A 22798-nucleotide genomic window follows, 5' to 3' on the forward strand; every position below is an offset into this window, starting at 1 on the left:
GTTTTGACAGAGTGGACACGCAGAGAATGTTTCCTCTTGTGGGGAAGAGCATAACTAGAGCCTGCAAAATAAGATAGTCACCAAGAAATCCAATAGGGAATTCAAGAAGGAACTTCTTTAGCCAAAGAGTGGTGAGAATGCGAAACTCGCTACCACAGGGAGTATTTGAAGCAAATAGTATAGATGCATTTAAGGGGAATCTAGACAAGCGTCTGAGGGAGAAGGGAATAGAGGGATACGATAGTAGATTTAGATGAGGAAAGATGGGAGGGGCTCGAATACAGCATAAAAGCCAGCATGCATTAGTTGGGTCAAATGACCTGTTCTGTGCATATATCCTATGTAACGTATAGTAGAAATAGCAGCTTCCTTTCTCTGCGGGAATTTAGTGGATCAGTTGGGTTCTTAACAACAATCGTCAGCTTTCATGGTCATTTATGTTCTAGTGTCAGCCCACAAATTACCAGACATATTGAATTAAATTTCACAAATGGCTATTGGTGAGATTAGGACTGACAATCTAGTCCAGCACCATAATCACTACACAAACGTACTTTAAATTATTTATCATTTGCCTTTATAGATGTAACTTTGTGGCTTTTGGAATCATAAATTTATAGAATTTTGTCTTAGGGTCATTTTCTTATATTGAGAAACTTAACTGAAAGGTAAATGAAGGTTCCAAGCAGGAACTAAATAGGATGTTGAAGCCAAATCCGGCACAACATTTTAAAAAGAATTAGATGGACACGTAAAGAGAAATCTTATTAAAGGGTACCAGAAAAGAATGAAGAAATAGGACTGGAGTTAACCGCTCTGACACAGATCTAGCAGCAAACAAAATACATGGGCTGAATGGCCTCCTTCTCTACCCAAAACTTCTGCAATTCTAATAAAGGGTGAGGTATGCCAGGTGGTAATGATGAAGGGTTACAAGCTTGAGTTTCAAAAGCCGATAGGAAGAAGGATTTTAGATCTGAAAAGCTGCAAAATAAAAAAGATCAGTGCTCAAAGCATTAAACCAATTAATGAAACTCAGTGGCTGGGATGTTCCAGTCCTGCCCACAATAGGAATTGTAGTGGGCAGGACAGAAAATTTGATTGATTAGCTAAAGGTCCGTTGACTTCCGACGGCAATTTTTGGTCAGATGGCTAGCGGGACCGGTAAATCCCGGCTAGTGTATCAAGACTGAACAGCTTCAGACAATAGCAAAGGTGCCAGCCTCCAATTAGTTCATTCGTTTAATCTCAGCTAAAAATGCCAGCACTGTAAAAAAAATCACAATGTTGTTTTATGTATACAACGGGATTCACTTCAACACAGAGCTTTCAACCAGGTATTTATAAATAACCATCGCTTGGCAGTACAAAACTTGAAAATTGCTTAAAAAAAAGAGGCACGTTGCTGAAGCTTTTCATCTTGCACTCATCAGGACAAACGCAAGGATGCCAAATTTCAAACAATCACAACAATTTATACTACAGGAGAAAAGGGATGGTTGGCAAGTTGACTCTGAGTGGCTAAGGTATTGCCATGGAGAATGCTTGCTTGTTGCTTTCTCCATGACACCACCTCAGCCAATCAGAGTCAACTTTCCAAGCCATCAGCACCCTTTTCTCCTTTAGTATAAATTGTTGTGACAATTTGAAATTTGGCATTCGTGCATCTATGCTGATGAGTGCAAGAATAAAAGCTTTGACAGGCTGTCTCTCTCTTCAGCAATAGTTATAAATAAATAGAAGACCCTGTGCCTGTAGGGGTCATAAGTGTTTTCTGTAGATTTGAGTACAATAGCATTTGCAAGCTGATTTAGGTATTGTGGTGAAACATGGGACAATTAATTCAATCTTCCCCACAATAGCATCTTGTCAACAAAACCATGCACTTACTTCAACACATTTGGCAGGATTTCCCCCCATCGGGGGCAAAGTTGAAGTGCGGGAGCGCAGGTGTGCCTCTGATTGGTGCCCCCGATCAGGGACGCGGCACCATTTTACGTGGGTGGGCCAATTAAGGCCCGCCCAGTGCGACGTCCGCATGGAAGCGCTATGCACTCCCTGTGCGGGCGGGGGGGAATCCCTAAATCGAGAGTGCGCTCTGTCGCACATGCGCACGAAAGAGCGCACTCATCTCCCTGAGGCTAAGTGCAGTCTCAGGGAGATCGGCTGTTCTGTGACAAAAATTAAAAATAGAAAAAAAACTTCCTGACATGTCCCCTCATGTGACACTGTCACGTGAGTTGGGACATGTCCATAATTTTTACAAAAACTTTAATAAAACTTTTTAAAACCCACATGAAACCTCATCCCGTCCGTGGATGAGATGTCATGGTTTTTCTAATTCCCGCCAGGGCTCCCGGCCTGCCCGCCAACCTTAAGGTTGGACGGGCAGGTCCATTAATTAATTAAATGACTCTGTCAATGGCTTCAATTGGCCATTGACAGGTCGGCGGGCGCACAGCTGATTTTGCTGAGCCCCCGCCTACCTGAAAATTTAAATAGTGCGGGGTGACATTGGGAGTTCTGCCCGACATCACCGCGCGTCATTTTAGGCGTCGGCGAGTGGGCCCTGCCCCCACCCGCAGGAAAATCCTGCCCATTTTCACTGCTGCTTAAAGCTCCTTTCCTCAACCCAGTCTGCACTTATAGGCTTGCAAAGATAGTGAGCATTTCTCTCCTCACTTTAAATGTGAGGCTAAACAGTAACTTCTTATTCAAGTGAGGAGGGGCCGGAACTAACCTCTCCTCATCCAAAAATTAACACAAGTAAAAGTTCCAGCTGAAACAATGAACGACGCGCAGGAACCAAACTAGCCCAAGTCGGTTAGTTGGGCTAATGAAAACGTCAGTTTATTTACTTACTGATGTTAGATTCGGGACCGTTGCCCTGCTTGTTAGCATCCAGCCATTCCCAGCACGTCTCGCAGTACAAGCGCACCTGTTCCAGCACGTGCAGGACGCGCATTTCTCTTTTGGCCTGCCCTTCGTCGGGCTGGGAGTATATGATGTTGTGCAGCGCCGCGCTGGCACGGGCTCGGGCCTCCTTGCTGTTGCTGGAATTCCTGCTCGGTCCCGAGTCCCTCTCGCTGTCATGCAGGAGCTGGATGAGCAGGGGGAGGCAGCCAGACTTGCGCATGGCGACGCAGCTGTCCTGGGAGCTGGACATGGCGAGCAATGTCCTGGACATGTCATCCTTGTCGCGGGTTGCCAGCATGGAAAGCAGCCAGAACACCATCTCTACCTGCAGAGTGACATACAGAAAGGCTTTATTTTCTCTCTATTATTTCTTACTCGTCCCATCCCAATTTTACAGGACTTGTACCAATTCTTGCAATAACTCCTTCCATCTGATTTTCTCCTCTCTTGCTCTATTGAAGGCTTTCATTCAAGCTAGGGTCTTGTTAAACAAGTGCCAGCACTTATCCCAAATAAAAACAGAAAATGCTGGAAACACTCAGCGGGGCAGACAGCATCTGTGGAGAGAAAAAGAGTTAAACTTACATATTAATGACTCTTCATGTGCCTACTGAATTCACAGAGGGATGCCTAACCATGGGTGTATTGCTGGAAATCTGTGTGTATATAGGGTTTCATTGAGTGTGGATGGGAGTCTTTTACTCTATACCTTATTGTTATTTTCTTAAGTTATTACAAGCTCTTACCTTACTGCCCAAGTTGTTCAGTCCTTGAGGTAAGTTATTCATTGTGCTCTCTGCACCTTGATCATTTGATTTTCCACGACCCTGCACACAGAGCAAATGGTTGACTTTTCAGAAGGAAATGTGACAGACGTTCTTTATTTAGATCCATCAAAGGGGTAAATACTCATGCTACCAAGTTCCGGCTTCCTCTGAACATTTCGATTTGTGCCATTGCCAGACAGTTAGTTTCCTTAAATAGTCAAGTCTCCTACAGAAACCCGAAGCTTTGTGCACACTGCAAGTTCCACAAGATCAGCCGTTTCCCTCAATAACAATACAATGCGCCAGAGGTTACATAGAATGCCCACCATGTCTTCTTATCCTATCCAAAAGGTGATCAATGCCACCTTGTCACCAACTATTGAGTGTCATCCATGGCTCAGTTGTAGCACTCTTGCCTCCGAGTCTCCGGGTTCAGATCCATTCCAGGGCTTCAGCACAAATATCAAAGCTGACACAGTACTTAGAAAGCACTGTGCTGAAGGTTTAACATCTAATCCGAAAGACAGCGTCTCTGACTCCCTGTTCACAGGCAGAATATTGCGCTCGTCGGGTGGATGAGGCGTAAAATGACATCGAGCGAGCGTCCCGACATCATCACATGATATTTTGGTTGGCGGGCGTGCACCGAAAGTCATTAGCGCTCCCGCCGACAATTAACGGGCCTATTAAGGCCATTAAAGATCTAATTAAATGAAATTTTTCGCTGCCCTTACGGTTGGCGGGCAGGCGAAAAGGCCAAGCGGCCTTTGGATTTTTGCAAAACCTCATCCACGGGCGGGATGAGGTTTCGATCAGTCATTAAAAAGAAGTAAAAATTTTTCAAACTAATTTCTAACACATCCCTGCTCATTTGACAGAGTCACATAAGGGGACATGTTATTAACATTTTTAAAGTCTTTCTTTTTTTTTATTTATCAAAAATCTTCATCTCCCTGAGGCAGCTGTGTGCCTCAGGGAGCTTTTCCTGCGCGCGTTGGCGCACATGCGCAAACTTCCACGCTCACCCTCCTCACACCCCCCCAACCCCCCACCCCCCCCAACCCCCCCACCCCCCCACCACCCCCACCCCCTCACACACAGGTAGCCCTGCAGCACGCATTTCACACTGGACGGACCTTAATTGGCCGGCCAGCATGAAATCGCGGTCGGGCTCCGATCGTGGGCGACAGCCACTTTCGCGGCTGCTACCAGGCCCGCCCGCCGTGCCCGCCCGCCGTGCCCGCCCGCCCGAGAGCAAAGTTCTACCCCACATGTTTAAAAGATCCTATGACACTATTTTGAAGAACAGCAAGAGCATTAGCCCCGGCATCTTGTCCAATACTTGTCCCTCAATCAACATCACAAAAACAGATTCTCTAGTCATTATCACATTTCCTGCTTGCTGAGTACAGATAGACTACCATATTTCCTATATTACAACACCACACTTCAGAAGTACTTCACTGGCTATAAAGTGCTTTGAAATGTCTGGAGGTCGTGAAATGTGCTATATAAATGCAAATCTTCCTGCCGTAGTTACGTCCATTCACTTGAACAACAATATCGCTTCGCAATTTTATGCTTCCACCTACGCTACCTGCAATGCTGCATTTCTTTGTGTCATCAGCAGATTTGGATATGTGGTTTTCTATTCCCATACCAACATCATCTAAGTCTTTAAGGAATACAGTGAATAGATGAGGGTCCCACACAGATCTTTACAGGATATCACTAGTCAAATCTGCCAAATGGCGTACCTGCCCATTATTAAAGGGCAATTAGGGATGGGTGATAAGTGCTGGCCTAGCCAGCAACACCCACATCCCATGAATGAATAAAACAAAATTCCTACTCTGTCTCCTTCTGCCCAGCTAATTTCCTAACCAGCTCAATAATTTTCCTTCAATTCCACGAATGGCAGCTTGAGCTAACAGTCTCTTATTTTTTTTAAACATTACAAGATTTTTAATTTATTTTTAATATTTATTTTACAATAGCCATTTTCTCTCATTATGACTTCATCAAGTACCTTCTGAAAGTCCAAATAAATAACCCATCAATAGACATTTCCCTCTCCACCACTTTAATAACCTTTCCAAAAACCTCAATCGGATTCATCCCTTTACAAATCCAAGCTGCCTCTCTCTGATAGGCTGAAAACTTTCTAGGTGGTTCAGTCACCTTATCCTCAATTATGGGCTGTAAGGATTCACCGACAGCAAATGTTAGGCCTAATTGGTCAATAAATTCCCTTGTTTTCCTCTCTCACCTTTAATAAATAGCAGATGGTCAAAGAGGGGCTTAAAGAGTGTCTTAATTGGTGGAGAAAGAGGCAGGGAAGGGATTCCAGAGCTTAGGTCCCTGAAGCCTAAAGGCATGGTTGACAATGGTGGGGCAAAGGAAATCAGCAATGCACAAGAGGCCAAGATTGGAAGAACCCAGAGTAATTGGAAGGAATCTTCACTTATTTCTAGTGTTATATAGAATGTTATATAAAAAGTCAATGCAAGTGTATGTTTAAAAATTGAATAAAGCTTTGACTGTCAGATCCATCCAGGATGCTAGTTGAGCTTCAGTTTACACATCTCAGCGGGGCATTTTAGAAAAGAGTGTCAAGGTGTTTCTTCACAAGAAGGGGGTGAGAATATTGGCCTGCTGCTTCAGGCCTCTCTTACACATCTATGGGCAATCAATTATGAAAGAACAGTGCAGGAGACAAGGGAACAAGCCTGTCCCTAGGTTAGTGAATGAAATGTTCAATCTGTTGATTGAGTTCTTCTATTCATTTTGGAGCACCAGAGGGCTGTATGAGCTTATGTTAGTTGTAACCCACATGCAATAACCTCTGCTAGAGACCAACAGTGTCTCTTGAAGTGTTATACTTAACAGCACTCACATGGGCCTATTTTTAAAATATATTCTCGAGTTAGATATATTCTTCCAAGGAGCAATTTAATAATGGAAGAACTGCTAGTTAGGCTCCAGAGTATATCTCTGACAGATAAAATGCAGTCTATGCCTGGGATACTTTGAACTGCAAAGACTTAACGGTCTGAGACATTCACTCCCAGCAGCAAAATCAGTCACAGAGAGCCCCTAGCCCTTAAAAAGGCCAACATAAACTCTGGAGCAGACAATCTAGGCAAAAAATTCAATGTACAGATTCAGATGAAGAACAATAATTAACATGACTGTTTCACTTGCTAATCATTCGTTTCCACATAGAATTAATTGTTATTTGGTAGCTCACTGTAATACTTTGGAAGACCAAAGTTAATAAATAATTATTAGGACTATGGAAAGTGTCACTTAAACCATGAGCATTCGTGTATGCCCAATTTAGATAAATTCTATGCTATCAAATTTCTTCCTATGGTAATGTTTTATGTGTAAGATTATTCACTGCAATTTATGATTGCCAAAGCATCAATATCTAAATTGGAACATAGGAGTGTACAACACTAGAAACATAAAATCATATAAATGGTCTCGCACAGAAGGAGGCTATTCTGCCCATCACATCTGTGGCGGCTCTCTGCAAGAGCAACTCAGCTACTCCCACTCACTTGCCTTTACCCTGTAGCCCTGCAATTTTTTTCTCTCCAGATAATTATCCAATTTTCTTTTGAAGGTTTTGATTGAATCTGCCTCCTCCACACTCTCAGACAGCGCATTCCAGATCCTAATCACTCGCTGTGTAAAAAAGCTTTTCTTCATGCCGCATTGTGTCTTTTGCCAATTGTCTTAAATCAGTGTCCCCTTGATTTTGCTGCCAATGGAAAGTTTCTCCCTATCTATTCTGTCCAAACATTTCATAATTTTGAACACCTCTACCAAATCTCCTCTTAATTTTCTCTTCTCCAAGGAGAACAACCCCAGCTTCCCCAATCTATTCTATGATTGAAGTTCCTCGTCCCTGGAACCATTCTTGCGAATCCATTTCGCGCCCTCTCTTTTGCATTCACATTTTTACTGAAGTGTGGTGCCCAGAACTGGACACAGTACCTCTGAGGCCGAACCAGTGTTTTATACACATTTATCATAACTTCCTTGATTTTGTACTCTGTGCCCCTATCTATAAAGCCCAGGATGCCATATGCTTTATTAACCACTTTCTCAACCTGTCCTGCCACCTTCAATGATTTGTCCACATATACCCCCAGGTCCCTCTACTCCTGCACCCCCTTTAGAATTGTACCCTTTATTTTATATTGCCTCTCCCCATTCTTCCCACCAAAATGAATCACTTCACAAGTGTCTGAATTAAATTTCATCTGCCACTTGTCTGCCCATTCCACCAGCCTGTCTATGTCCTCTCACAGCTTATTACTATCCTCCTCACAGTACACAATACTGCTAAATTCTGTGTCATTCACAAATTTTGAAATTGTGCCCTGCACACCCAAGTTTAGGATCAGGAAAAGCAGTGGTCCTAGCACAAACCCTTGGTGAACCCCACTATGTATCTTCTTCCAGTCCGAAGAACAACCATTCACCACTACTCTTCATTTCCTGTTACTGGGCCAACTTCATATCCATGCTGCCACTGTCCCATTTACACAATGAACTCTGACTTTGCTGACAAACCTGTTGTGTTGCACTTTATCAAATGCCTTTTGAAAGACCATGTACATCAACTGCATTAGCCTCATCAGCCGTCTCTGTCACCTCATCAGAAAGCTCAAGCAAGTTCATTAAACCTGATTTACAGTGAATAAATCCATGCTGGCTATCCTTAACTAATCCACATTTGTCTGGGTGATAGTTAATTTTGTCCCGAATTATTGTTTCTAAAAACTTTCCCACCACCAAAGTTAAATTAATTGTCCTGCGGCACCATCTCTATATCTAAGGAGGGTTGGAATATTGTGACCAATGCCTCCATAATTTCCACCCTTGCTTCCTTCAGTATCCTTGAATGCATCTCATCTGGTCTTGGTGACTTTTCAATTTTAAGCACGGCCAGCCTATGTAATACCTCATCTTTATCAATTTTTAGCCCATCCAATGTCTCAACTATCTCCTCTTTCACAATGACTTGGGCAGCACCTTCTTCCTTGGTAAAGACAGATATGCAAAGTTCTTATCTAGTACATCAGCAATGTTCCCTGCCTCCATATATAACTCCACCTTTTGGTCCATAATTCATCCCATTCATCCTTTTTCAACCTTTTATTATTTATATACCAATAGAAGACTTTTGGATTCCCTTTTTTGTTAGCTGCCAGTCTCTTCTTATACTCTCTCTTTGCTTCTATTTTTTCTCACTTCCCTTCCCCCACCCCCCAACAAGCTTTTTCAGCCTGGTTCTCAATGGTATTATCCACCTGACATTTATCATATGCAGCCTTTTTCTGCTTTGTCTTATTATTTATCACTTTTGTCATTCAGGGGGCTCTGGATTTGTTTGTCCTACCCTTTCCCCTTCTGGCAATGTACCTTGACAGTATCCAAACTGTCTCCTCTTTCCAGCCCCTTATTCTGTACAGTTTTGCCTCCCAATCTTTGATTCTAATTTACTGGGGCCAGATCTATTCTCACCCCATTGAAGTTGGCCCACCCCAAATTATTTTTTTTTAAGGCTGGATTGCACATTATCCTTTTCCATGGTTAGCCTAAATCTCATAATGACATGATACTGACCCCTAAATGTTCCTCTACTGACAATAGAAGCTAGATCCACTTGACCCACCTTATTCCCCAGAACCAGATCTAGCAGTGCCTCCTTCCTTGTTGGGCCAGAAAAGTTTCCCGAACACACTTCATAAACTCTTCTTCCTCTCTGCCCCTTATGCGATTCCCATCATAATCTGTAGATGAACCACTACAGCCTACATTGCCAGCTTCCAAAGTTTGAAAAATATTATGCACTATTGCATCTATCACACCCCTCAACTATATTTACCGCCAACTACCTAGCCAGTTCCTTCCCAAATCTGCCAACACTAGAATTGTTATTTTAGCCTTAGCGTCAATTTTCAATAATTCAGAGTTAGACTTGCTTACATTAATAGAAACCTATTAATGCAATATTAAAATTTCAACAGCCCCTACTTATCTAATCATTCATCAAACAATACTATCAGCTATTCCAGCCTCATATTATCAATGGGTGAAATATCTAGCCTCTATTGTTTTTCTAAAGATCCAGTGAAGGGAGCATTGAAGACGAGGACGCGAAGAAGATAACTTTGCAATTACAATGTAAAAGAAAATTAGTAAAATTTCATTAAATAGGGCTCAATGTAACATTATTACATTCGCTTTCTTATGATATTTCTGTTAGATTGTCACATCAACGGGCATATTTAGGATATTGGTTGTGGAGTTGGTGATGAAGAGTCAGTAATTTAAAATTATAGCAAAGAATCTCTCTGCTCAGTGAGTTGATGAAGTATGAAATGTTTTGCCACAGGGTGTGATTGAGGCAACAACCATTGCACCTTTATAAGAGAAAACTGGATAAATAATCTGCCTTGCTTTATAATAGCACTAGATGTCTCTAGAGATCTTGGTAAATATTCTTATTTACATTTACTTATTACATTTCTTCTCTCTGTTGCATTTTACATAAAAATTATGTTCCCTCAAACAAACCTTACCTTTATTTCAAATGGATTGTGACTGTGCTCTACTGTAAAAAGAAATGTGTATGTACAAACGTATGAGTTTTGCTTCTTGTTGTTTTTCTCTTATCCCATTTCTTTAATTCATGGAATGTGGGCATTGCCATCAAGGCCAGAATTTATTGTCTATCCCCACTGCCCTTGCGAAGGTGGTGGTGAACCGCCTTCTTGAACCGCTGCAGTCCATGTCCATGTCACAGTGCTGTTAGGGACCGAGTTCCAGGATTTTGACTCAGTGGCAGCAAAGGAACAACGATGCAGATCCAAGTCAGGATGGTGTATGGCTTGGAGGGGAGCTTTCAGCTGGTGGTGTTCCCATGCACCTGCTGCCCTTGTCCTTCTAGGTGGTAGAGGGTCAGGAAGATGCTGTCAAAGGTGCCTTGGCGAATTTTCAGATGACACAATGAATGGGTAGGAAAGTAAGTTGTGAAGAGGACATAAGGAGTCTGCAAAGGGACATAGATAGGTTAAGTGAGTGGACAAAAATTTGGTAGATGGAGTATAATGTTGGAAAATGTAAACTTGTCCACTTTGGCAGGAAGAATAGAAAAGCAGCATATTATTTAAATGGAGAGAGATTGAGGAACTCTGAAGTACAGAGGGATCTGGGTGTCCTGGTACATGAATCACAAAAAGTTAGTATGCAGGTACAGTAAGTGATTAGGAAGACAAATGGAAGGTTGTATTTTATTGCAAAGGGAATGGAATATAAAAACAGGGATGTTTTGCTACAGTTGTACAGGGCATTGATGAGTTCACATCTAGAGTACTGTGTACAGTTTTGGTCTCCTTATTTAAGAAAGGATATAAATGCATTAGAAGCAGTTCAGAGAAGGTTCAGTCAATTAATACTTGGAATAGGGGGTTACCTTATGACGAAAGGTTGGACAGGCTGGGCCTGTATCCATTGGAGTTTAGAAGAATGAGGGGTGACCTTATTGAAACATATGAGATCCTGAGGGGGTTTGACAGGGTGGATGCTGAAAGAACCTTGTGGGAGAGACTAGAACTAGGGTACACAGTTTAAAATCAGCCGTCTCACATTTCAGATGGAGATGAGAAAAAAAATTTTCTCTCAGAGGGTCGTGAATCTTTGGAACTCTCTTCCCCAGAGGGTGGTGGAGGCAGGTCAATGAACATTTTTAGGGCAGAGGGTAGATTCTTGACTAACAAGGGAATCACAGGTTATCGGGGGTAATGTGCAGTGCAAGTCACAATCAGTTCAACCATGATCTTATTGAATGGTGGAGCAGGCTCAAGGGGCTTAATGGCCTACTCCTGTTCCTAATTTGTATGTCTGAATTGCTGCAGTGCATCTTGTAGATGGTACACACTACAGCCATGGGTTTTTAAAATTCATTCATGGGATGTGGGCATCGCTGGCTAAGCCAGCATTTATTGCTCATCCCTAATTTCCTTGAGAAGGTGGTGGTGAGCTGCCTTCTTGAACCACTGTAGTCCCTGTGGTGTAGGTACACCCACAGTGCTGTTAGGGAGGGAGTTCCAGGATTTTGACAGTGAAGGAACGGCGATATATTTCCAAGTCAGGATGGTGAGTGGCTTCTGGGGGATCTTGTAGGTGGTGGTGTTCCCATGTGTCTGCTGTCCTTGTCCTTCTAGATGGTGGTGGTCGTGGGTTTGGAAGGTGCTGCCTAAGGAGCCTTGGTAAGTTCCAGCAGTGCATCTTGTAGACGGTACACACTGTTGCCACTGTTTGTCCGTGGTGGAGGGAGGGAATGTTTGTGGATGTGGTGCCAATCTAGTGAGCTGCTTTGACCTGGATGATGTCAAGCTTCTTGAGTATTATTGGAGCTGAACTCATCCAGGCAAGTGGAGCGTATTCCATCACACTCCTGACTTGTGCCTTGTAGATGGTGGACAAACTTTGGGGAGTCAGGAGGTGAGTTACTCACCACAGAATTCCTAGTCTCTGACCTGCTCTTGTACCCATAGTATTTATGTGCCTAGTCCAGTTCAGTTTCTGGTGAATGGTAACTCCCAGAATGTTGATGGTGTGGGATCCAGTGATAGTAATGCCATTGAATGTTGAAGGAGGTTAGATGATTAGCTTCTCTCTTGTTGCAGATGGTCATTGTCTGGCACTTGTGTGGCATGAATGTTACTTTCCACTTGCCAACCCAAGCCTGGATATTGTCCAGGTCTTGCTGCATTTGGACATGGACTGCTTCAGTATCTTCTGAATTGTGTAATCATCGGCAAACATCCCCACTTCTGACCTTATGATGGAAGGAAGGTCACTGGCGAAACAGCTGAAGATGGTTGGGCCGAGGACAGTGGGTTATGGATGGAGTGAATGCTTAATGTGGTGGATGGGCTGCTTTGTCCTGAATGGTACTGAGTTTCTTGAGTGGTGTTGGAGCTGCACTCATCCAGGCAAATGTGGGGTACTCCATCACACTCTTGACTTGTTGTGATGGTTGTGACCTGGCATTTGAGTGACGTGTATGTTACTTGCCATTTAGAATCTGTATGTTGTCTTCTTAGGATTACATAGGATATAGTGCATAGAAACAGGCCATTCAGCCCAATCACTCCAGGCTGGTGTTTATGCTCCATTTGATCCTCCTCACATCTTTCTTCATCTAAATCTACCATTGTAACCCTCTATTCCCTCCCTCATAAGCTTGTCAAGTTTCTCCTTAAATGCATCTTATGCTATTTGTTTCAACCACTCCCTGTGGTAGTGAGTTCCACATACCACTGCTCTTTGGGTGAAGAAGTTTTTTCTGAATTCCCTATTGGATTCCCTGGTGACTATCTTGCTGTATGCGAGTACGGACTGCTTCATTATTGAGTTGTGAATGGAACCAAACCCTGTGCAATCATCAGCAAACTTCCCTACTTCTCACCTTATGATGAAGGAAAAGTATTCATGGAGCAGCTGAAAATTGTTGGGCCTAGAACACTGCCCTGAGGAACTCCTGCAATGACATCCTGGGACTAAGTTGCTTGGACACCAGCAATCACAATCACCTTTGTGCTAGGTATGACACTAGCCAAGGCAGAGTTTTCCTCCTCATTCCTATTGACTTCAATTCTACTCATGCTCCTTGATGCCACACTCAGTCAACTGTTGCTTTCATGTCAAGGGCAGTCACAATTACCCCTCCTGATAGTTCAAAACTGTATTCTTCGTATGTTCAACTTTTCCTTGATAAAATCCAATATTTAATAATTCAGGAATAGATTCATTAACGTTTAAAACAACTTCAGCAACAAAAGCAATTAATGGCTCCTCCTGCCTTACAAATTCAATCTTGCAGATTGTCGGACTAGGGTGCCCCAGATCTAGTCAGTTGCTTAAGTTGTGACATTAGCACCTCACTTACTGGTGTTAAAAGGGCATCTCTAAATTCTCAAACTCTAACATAACATTACAGGATAAAAACAACCTCCATTCAGAACAAAGTTCTGAGTAAATGGAGAAACAACCCTTGTTCTGGCAACAATGAATTCTACCTGTGACTTTGCCACAAGCCACGATTCTCATTGCTTTCTTCTTATGAGAGGTTTTTTTTGTGTACCCAACCACAAAAATCGGTCTCTTGTTACAACACAAGCCTCCAGCTTTACAGTTAAATCAAACCTCCAATTGGGAAAATTATTCAGACTAAGCACAATCACATGTGGAAATGTTTTTAGGCCAAAGCAATGAGAAGATGCAATCAGATATACAGTTCTATTTAATTTTGTGCTTTGTTTGGCATTCAACAAAATAAATCAAAAAGGCTTTTTAGATGCCAAGAGCTCTTCTGATATCATCAACAAGGAACAAAGACACATCACGACACCAAAAATACATCATGGGCAAAATTTGATTCGGTGTCTATCAAAGCAAAACTGAATTCACCTTACTTTAGCTAACCCAAATGTAACACAAAAAATGCTCTAATTCCAACACACAGTCACCAACAGGAGAATCCCATCAATTCTAGACGCCAGAATAATAAGGCACAGAACCGTTGAATGGTGGTTTTATTTTAATTTATTATTTAGTTTTTTAAAATCATTCAATCTCATTACATGGGCTCATTATACTCAAAGGGCTATAAGTTTTTTTAATCATTTTGCTTAATAAATATAGTCCCTTGGGTTTGCATCTTGGTGTGAAAATGGCCTTAGGTTTTTCTTCAGTTTGCAATCAGAGGCATTTCTTTTTTGTCATCTCCCCCCCTCCAGCAAAGGACAAACATGGATGCAAATTGCCTAATTACTGTTTATCCAGCAGCACAGAACAGTCCACTGTTAATTATGAGGGATTTAATTGGTGTTACCTTGTTAATATGAGTCTTTCTGTAATCATCAGCGAAGTGGCTGTCACTTAGTGTCAGGCTGGAAGACAGTGTACATTGGAAATGTCCCTAATATGAAGATTTTATGAATTACCAGGTGGTGTTGGCTGTTTGTTTCACATGTCTTTTCAAAAGGAATTCAGTAATAAGGGGTTACACTTTTTCGTACCATATCTCCTAAAGCCCACATGGGCATAATCCAACTCTGACATGCTGACATAAGATTTAACAATATCAGATCATATTTGGGGTCTGTTGGGATAAATGCAATGTAATACAGTTTAACAGGAAGAATAAGGAGGTCACAAATACTCCTTGGAAATTAAGCATCTAAACGGGGTGGACAAACAGAGGGACCTGGGGTACAGTTAAACGGATCATTACAAGTAGCAACAGAGTTTAATAAGACCATTTAAAACAAAGCAAATGAAGCACTGGGGTTCATTTCTGGAAATGTGGAATTAAAAAGCAACTTGTATAGAACCTTAGTTAGACTACATTTGGAGAACTGAGGTTTCCATATTATACAGAGGATGTAGAGGCACTGGAGAAGGTAAAAAAGAGATTTATTAGAATCATGTCAGAACTGAGAGGTTATACCTATCAGAAAGATTGAACAGGCGGGGGCTTTTTTCTTTAGAAAAGAGAATGCTGAGTGGTGGACTGACAGAGCCTTGAAGATCAAGAGAGGGATTAATAGGATAGATAAAGAGAAGCTATTTCCACTTGCGGGTAAGACCAGAACTAGGGCCATAAATATAAGGTAGTCACTTATAAATCCAGTATGGAATTCAGGAGAAACTTCTTTACCCAGGGAGTGGTTAGAATGTGGAGCTCACCTTACGACAGGGAGTTGTTGAGGTGACTAGCACAGTTGCATTTAAGGGCAAGCTTGATAAACCAAGAGGGAGAAAGGAATGGAAGGATATGTTAATAGGATTAGATGAAGTAGGGTGGAAGGAGGCTTGTGTGAAGCGTAAACACCAGCATGGACCTGTTGGGCTAAATGGCCTGTACTGTAAGTGCTGTACGTACTTTGTAACCTTAAAAGGAGTAGCTTTGATTAAAGGGCATATAGTAACTGCCTCAGCTAGGGCACCCATTAGTGGTGAACAAGTTACAGAGTATTTTCTGGGTGAAGCAAGCAACACTGATTGTTATGTAGTATTGCATGGAGTGCCCAGCACAGAAACAGGTCAATTGCCCAGCAGATCCATGCCAGTGTTTATACTCTACACATGCCTCGATCCTCCCATCCTACTTCATCTAACCCTATCAGCATGTCTTTCTATTCCTTTCTCTCTCAGGTACATATCTAGCAGCAGCCGGGGAGCTGTGGAGCTGGGCAGCCAGATTTTGGGCCCTACCCCCAGTCCAGTGTCTGCGCCTCATTGCCCAGCCTAGAGAATGGGCTATTCGTGGGCCTTCCAGAATCAGATCCCCAGTGCCCACAACAAGGCAGCCCTGGCCCTAGAAGTTGGTGATCTGGTGAAGATAACCAAGATCAATGTGAACGGCCAGTGGTAAGGAGAGCGCAATGGTAAGCATGGTCAATCCCCTTTCACCCAAGTTCGGCTCCAACTTCCACCAGTGGTGAGTGAACTGTGTGTTTGCATAAAAGCATCTATGGCCACTTTTCAAGGAAACCTGCCATTGCCATCTAGGGCCTGCAGCTTCTGTCCACGGATGAAATCAGCAATACTAAGGGTTAGAATTCTCTGTTAAGACATCAAAGCACATCTGTGTACACAGCTGTCACTGTCAGGCAGAAGGCCTTCTTTCCTTCTAACTTTGGATTTCTGCATTTATAATTACCATATTAAAATTCACTGTATTCAGAAAGATTTATTCCAGTCACACTTAACTCCACAATCAATGCAAACATTTTGTCTGGCAAAAACATTCATATTGTCAGGCATTAAACATGGTGCTCCAATCTTGGACCTTTTAAAAGAATACCACCTAAAAATCCATGCAATTCATGCTTTTACTGCCTGACACACAAAAGCAAACACTGAATTTGAGATCAGAGTCAATCAATTTAGATGCATTTGGATAAGTCCAAATGTTGTCCCAATTCAAATCATCTGGATTTGTCCCTTCAAGAAAGGTCTTTGTTTTCCCAGTCAGCTAACGTTGGTTGGGGCGAACGCGCAGGGAGTAAAGTTACTTAGTTAACGACTTTTAAAATATTATTTTCTGTTGTTGTTGAAAATGCATATTCGTTTCTCATGTTTTTAGTCATCCTTTGGATGTGGGTACTGCTGGCAAGGTCAATATTTGTTGACATTGGCTAACTTGATAGGCTGCTTCAGAAGCAACCATATTGGTGTGGGACAGATAAAGACAGTAGGTTTCCTCCATTCAAGGACATTATTGAACCAGTTGGGATTTTTAATGAAAATCCAACAGCTCCATGGTTACTTTAACTACCGTGGTGGGAATTGAACTCTCGTTTTCTGGAGCACTAGTCCAGGGACATAGCCACTAACCCACTGTACACCTATCCATCAGCTGCTGCACTCCCTTGTTATCCATTTTGCTGGTGGCCTAGGAACTGTTTATCTACTGACCTTGCGCAATGTGATTTTCTATAGAAGGGGAAACCTTGAATTTAAACTTGAATTGACGTGAAGGCTTCGGGGATGGGTACAGACAATATCTAGGGAATGATTTTGTGGATGAGAGAATTCAGTTACATGAATAGATTGGCGAAGCAGGGGCTGTTCTCTTTAGAGAAGGTTGAGAGAAGATTTGATAGAAATGTTCAAAATCATGGGGGGGTCTGGGTGGACTAGATAGAGAAACTGTTCCCATTGGTGGAAGCATCAAGCACCAGACAGCACAGATTTAAGGTGATTGGCAAAAGAACCACAGGCGACATGAGGAAAGACATTTTACACAGCGAGTAGTTAGGATCTGGAATGCACTGCCTGAGAGCGTGGTGGAGGCTGATTTAATTGTGCCTTTCAAAGGAAATTGGATAATTACCCGAAGAGGAAAAGAATTTGTTCAGCTATGGCAAAAAGGTGAGGAGTGGGACTAGCTGAATAGCTCGTACAGAGAGTTGGCACAGACATAACAGGATAAATGGTGTCCTTCTGTGCTGTACCCATTCTAAGATTCTATGATTTTTACTTTGGAAGATTCTAATTTTAATGCAAGACGACTTAGCCAAAGATTCGCACTTTGGAACAATTTAGGAAGTGAGAGGGAACAAAGAAGAACAAAGCAAAGTACAGCACAGGAACAGGCCCTTCGGCCCTCCAAGCCTGCGCCGATCATATTGCCTGTCAAACTAAAACATTTTGCACTTCCGGGGTCCGTATTCCTCTATTCCCATCCTATTCATGTATTTGTCAAGCTGCCTCTTAAACACCACTATCATACCTGCTTCCACTACCTTCCCTGGCAGCGAATTCCAGACACTCACTTCCAGAACGTAGAACAGCTTCTCTCGTTTCTTCAATTTCGCGATGAAGGCACCACACAGCATAGCAATGAGCCATGGAGGTCAGAAAGAACCAGGATATTACCTGGTTTGTGCTAAACTAGCTGATCTCAGCAAGTCTAGTGGTAGGGCCATGACAACTGGAGTCTCAATGGGCCTACGTCAGGAAAATCCACCAAAGTTCCTCCTTCCAATTACTAATCAGGGACCTTTGTGCAGACTTGTGGCTTGTACAGAATTGGGAGTTTGCTGTGAAGTTGCTTTGCAGCCACAGAGTTAGCCAGCCAAGGCTGCAAACTGGCCGATTTTTAATTAGCCCATCTAGCCATTCTGAAATTCCTGATTAACAGTTTAGAGTGGCCACATTTCTTTAATTAACCTTGTAGGCAGTATGCAATTTTGAAAAAAAAAATTGCTGCTTAAAATTGGTCAACTGGTGATGGGCGACAATTTCAAAAGCCCATCTGTGGCTGAGCAAACCCGCAGTGACCACTCGACTGCCAAGCCTGGATGACTCGATTCACACACGAGCCCCTTCTTGAGAGGACAGGAAAAAGTTAGGCTTCTGCTGCAAAAGATTTTGCATGTCTAAAGCCATAAGGGGAAGGCTGCGCGTTATGATGGGCAGAATCTTAACTTCCAAAAATGAGCAGGGAGGGGTTGTGTCAGAGATTAAAATGCAAATAAGCTGAAGCAGGAACGCACCCCGGCTCAAATCCACCCACCCTCAGTTTTAACGGAGACCAGACAAGGGGCAGAGGATCAATTCATTTCCATTTTTAACTCAGGTTGGCTGGATCTCCCAGGCCTCAGGAAGGTTGGCAGGTAAATGGAGGCAAGAAGAAAGAAGGACTTGCATTTATATAGTGCCTTTCACAACCATCGGAGGTCGCTAAGCGCTTTACAGCCAATGAAGCACTTATTAATGTGTAGTCACTATTGTAATGTAGGAAATGCAGCAGCCAATGTGTGCTCAGCAAACTCTCAAAAACAGCAATGTGATAATGACCAGATAATCTGTGTTTTTTATCATATTGATTTGAGGGGTAAATATTGAACAAAACACCAGGGATAACCCCTCTGTTTTTCTTTGAAATGGGATCTTTTACACCCACCCATACAGGCAGATGGGATCTCAGTTTAACACTACATCTGAAAGACAGTGCAGCTCTCCCTCAGTACTGCACAGTTAGCCTTGATTTTTGTACTTAAGTCCTAGGAGTGGGATTTGAATCTGGAACCTTATAACTTAGAGGTAAGAGTGCTACCAACAGAGCCACAGCAGACATACAGTTTGAATCCATGAGGTAAGTGCCTTTAAAGCCCTGCTTGTGGGCCAGGGGTTGCAGGAGTGTTTCCTCTAGGCTCAACGAGCTCAACAAGTAACCTCCCCGACGATGACAACCAGTCTCTTCATCTCCCCCTCAGCGGATGGTGTAAGCACACCCACACACTGTCAGGAGAATGGTGGAACAGTACACTGTTAGTGCTGTACTGAGTCATACCAATCAGGAACATTTCAGCTCCACTTTCCAGTCTGTGATAATCAGGCCGTGATAAGATCTATACAATTTGTCTCCTGGGATCGAAAAAGGGGGGAAAAAAAATTAAGCCTGCTCCTGATCACAGGAATGGAGGTTGGGCGAGAAAGGGATTATGTTTGCCTGTGATGCCTCCATTTTCAAATAGTCTACTGACACTCAGTACCTCATCTCTCAAGATTAGCCCTTTGTGCAAAGTATTGAATAACCAAGAGCAGCCTTGGAAAAAGCAAAGAAAAGAGATACAATTGGATGGAAAACAGTGAACAGTTCTCCATACAGTGGCTTCCCAATCCGTGCTCTCTGTTCTGGGAAGTTACTGTTTGCCTTGAAGGCGCTTCCCTTGATAAACAGGATGGTGGACACATCCTTGTCACCAGACACACCTGTCAAAGGCAGGCTCCAGCTCTATGTGGGCAGAGGCCTGTGGTTTACCTGCTCTCCCTCCTGAACAGTGCTCACAAGCAGTGGAGGGCCAAGCAGAAAAAAAATAGCTTTAATCATGGGGAAGGGAGACGGATCAAAAGCCATCGCTTTTTGAGAGGACATGACATTTGAAAATAAGACATTTAAAATGGCACTTGAAAGAGGGCATTTAAAAAGCAACATTTGATAAAAAGGGCTTTTAAACGAGGGGGATTTTAAAAATCTGGATTTGGATCAGATCTGAATCAAAATCTTTGCAGCATGCAAGTCAAAAATTGGTTCTTTTCATTATGTATGAGGAAGTGTCAAGCAGTGTACAGGGACAGTGTAAAATACATTGCCCCATTCTTCAAGATGGTGTTAATGTGCAGAGGACAAGAGCGTGCTGTAGTCTCTAGGTTTACTAGACAATAGACTAAGAATGAAAGCATGGAAAGGAGAACAAGAACAGAATGGGAAAATAGGCAGAATTATGCAGCGCAGCTAACGTCTGCATCATGAATTCGATTTAATGGGGACAAACGAAATTTGATCTGTCATACTGACTGCATCCACATGCAGGCCAAGTATGTGAGCCTCTGCTGTCGAGCATCATAGCAATTTTATTTTCAAAGGGAAGAAAAGGGGAATGGAAGACAGGCGAGGAGAAAAATATGTGATTCAATGCAAAATTCTTAAATATTAACAACAGAGGGACTCATGCTCCCTCTTCATCCATCATTACATGAATCCTTTGCATTTGACAAGATCTTAATAAAAAATAACATTATGCAGACAGTGTTTCCTCGGGGTTATGCTAATTTTGCAGGGGGTGTCTAGATTGCAAGGCAAATAATGCCGATAATAATGATTGTTGACAGCCGTAATATTTAGATGGAAATTTGGCCAGGAGTATAGAACCATGTGAGGCATTCATGGAAAGACGTCTGGACAAAACGTTTGTTGATGTTTAACAAAGAAAACGTAAAAATGAAAAGGCAGACACCAACAAGCAGAGCAGCTAACAGCCCCAGTCAGCCACTGCTTATTAGTATGCGGCTAAAGCTGCATGTTTGGTACACCCTAGAGGACTGTACAATTTGAAATTCCTACCTGACTCCCCTCATGGGAGCACGGGATGGATTCCGACATCCCCTGTCCTAGTTTTCAGCACCATGTGACCCTGTTCCCGGTCCTCTGAGCCTTCAAGATGAACATCTCCCAACCAAGCCTTAAAAGTCCATCTACCGGATCAAAAGCACATTCATCCAGACACCACGCTAGCCTTCCAACAATTAAAAAAAAAACACGCTGGTCCTCTCAAGTATTAAAATGGCTGTGTCCTCCCCAGCCTAACAGGGGAGACGTGAAGAACTCACACGCCAACAAAACACGCAATGGAGAGACTGGGTAGAAATTTCCATTGAGACCCCCTTTTCACTTGCTTCAGTGCAAACCCCACTGCTTCCACACAATTCTGGCACAACACTCAAGATGACAGCTGAAGAAGAGAGAGAGAGAGAGACCGGCCACTGCCTGACTGCTACATCCCTGATGTCATCTCCAACACCCAATCACAAAGCAAGCAGTTAATCTTTTCACAACTACCTTTTCTTTTCACCCTAGCAACACAGAGTAAAAAGCAATGTCTGTAAAATGTAGTGACTTAAAAGGTATTCTTCGTCGATATTTTCATATTTTTTTTTTTTGCACATTTGCCATATGAATGCCGTGTCCCCTTAGTAATAATGACTCTTTGATGCTTTTAAACATATGTGCATTTTCCACCATAGAATTACACCGAGGGCCAGCCTGTAATTCTGCTTTGTGAAATATTCAGTGTTTGAAATTTGCATTAAAGGGAGCCAGAGCTATTTATTTTCTACTGAGGAGAAAGGGAATGTAAAATGCTCTTAGAACAAAACATTAGATTTAGAGACAATTCTGGAGACTTCCAAATGCTGGACATTTCACTGTGTCCTTCCTTGCAGTACTGAAAGACGGGTTTCTTTTCTCTATTGTGTCACGCCTGTGAAAAAAGATTTTTGTTGCTGATTCATACAGTGGTTTCCTAATGAAGGAGGACCAGAGAAAACAGGCAGAATGTCCCATCAGTAGTAATAGATATACCAAATTATTTCTTCCTCTACATTTCTCCCCAGCAGTTTGGAGATATTGGTCCGAAGGGAACAGTTACACTGCATTACAATAATCGAGTGACCATTCTTCATGTGTCAGTCACGACAGAGAGTATCAGCAGACTACTCGAGCACAGGAGGCCTCACAGCCAGGGACAATGGTGTTCTCACGCACCAACTTTCCAAGACCAGACTGCAGTGAGAAGCCTAGATGATTTTTTTTCTCCAAAACCCATGGAGAAAGAGGCCAGTGAAGCAGAGGGACATGTGCAGGGCTAGAATGGAGTATTATTGTTCATCTGGCCAAATCCCAATGGCTCATGAAAGATCGGGGCAAATTTTCCTGACGTTTGCCCTCTGGGGCATGTTGATTTCTTTGGACAAAAAGGGACATAGGCCAGTTTGGCTGGGTCTCTGCCCCTTGTATGTTGCCCCAGAATTTCAGGACTTGTTAGGAGGCGGCGGGAAGCAGAGCTGGCATTTTGCCCGCTGAATGCTTGTTCCTGAGGTGGGACAGGAGCCTTCCTGATCTCCCGCCTCATTTTTCCTGGAGGAACACTGACACTTTCACATCACAGGGTCTGCAGGGGTCCTGGGACTTGAGCTGATGATTTGTGCTGCCCCCCCTCCTCCCCCCTCTA

General features: G+C 42.8%; 1 protein-coding gene across 1 annotated transcript in view; it reads right to left on the bottom strand.

Annotated features, from left to right (window-relative positions):
- apc2 (APC regulator of WNT signaling pathway 2) overlaps positions 1-22798 on the bottom strand; it is a 116860-nt gene that overhangs the window by 21947 nt on the left and 72115 nt on the right. Inside the window, exons 8-9 of the mRNA XM_078556023.1 lie at positions 3663-3743; positions 2863-3241 (exon numbers count right to left, since the gene is read on the bottom strand). Of these exons, the coding sequence (XP_078412149.1) occupies positions 2863-3241; positions 3663-3743 (460 nt within the window). The remainder of the gene's footprint in view (positions 1-2862; positions 3242-3662; positions 3744-22798) is intronic.

This window comes from Cetorhinus maximus, chromosome 13, assembly GCF_964194155.1.
Source record: "Cetorhinus maximus chromosome 13, sCetMax3.hap1.1, whole genome shotgun sequence".
NCBI classification, from domain to species: domain Eukaryota; kingdom Metazoa; phylum Chordata; class Chondrichthyes; order Lamniformes; family Cetorhinidae; genus Cetorhinus; species Cetorhinus maximus.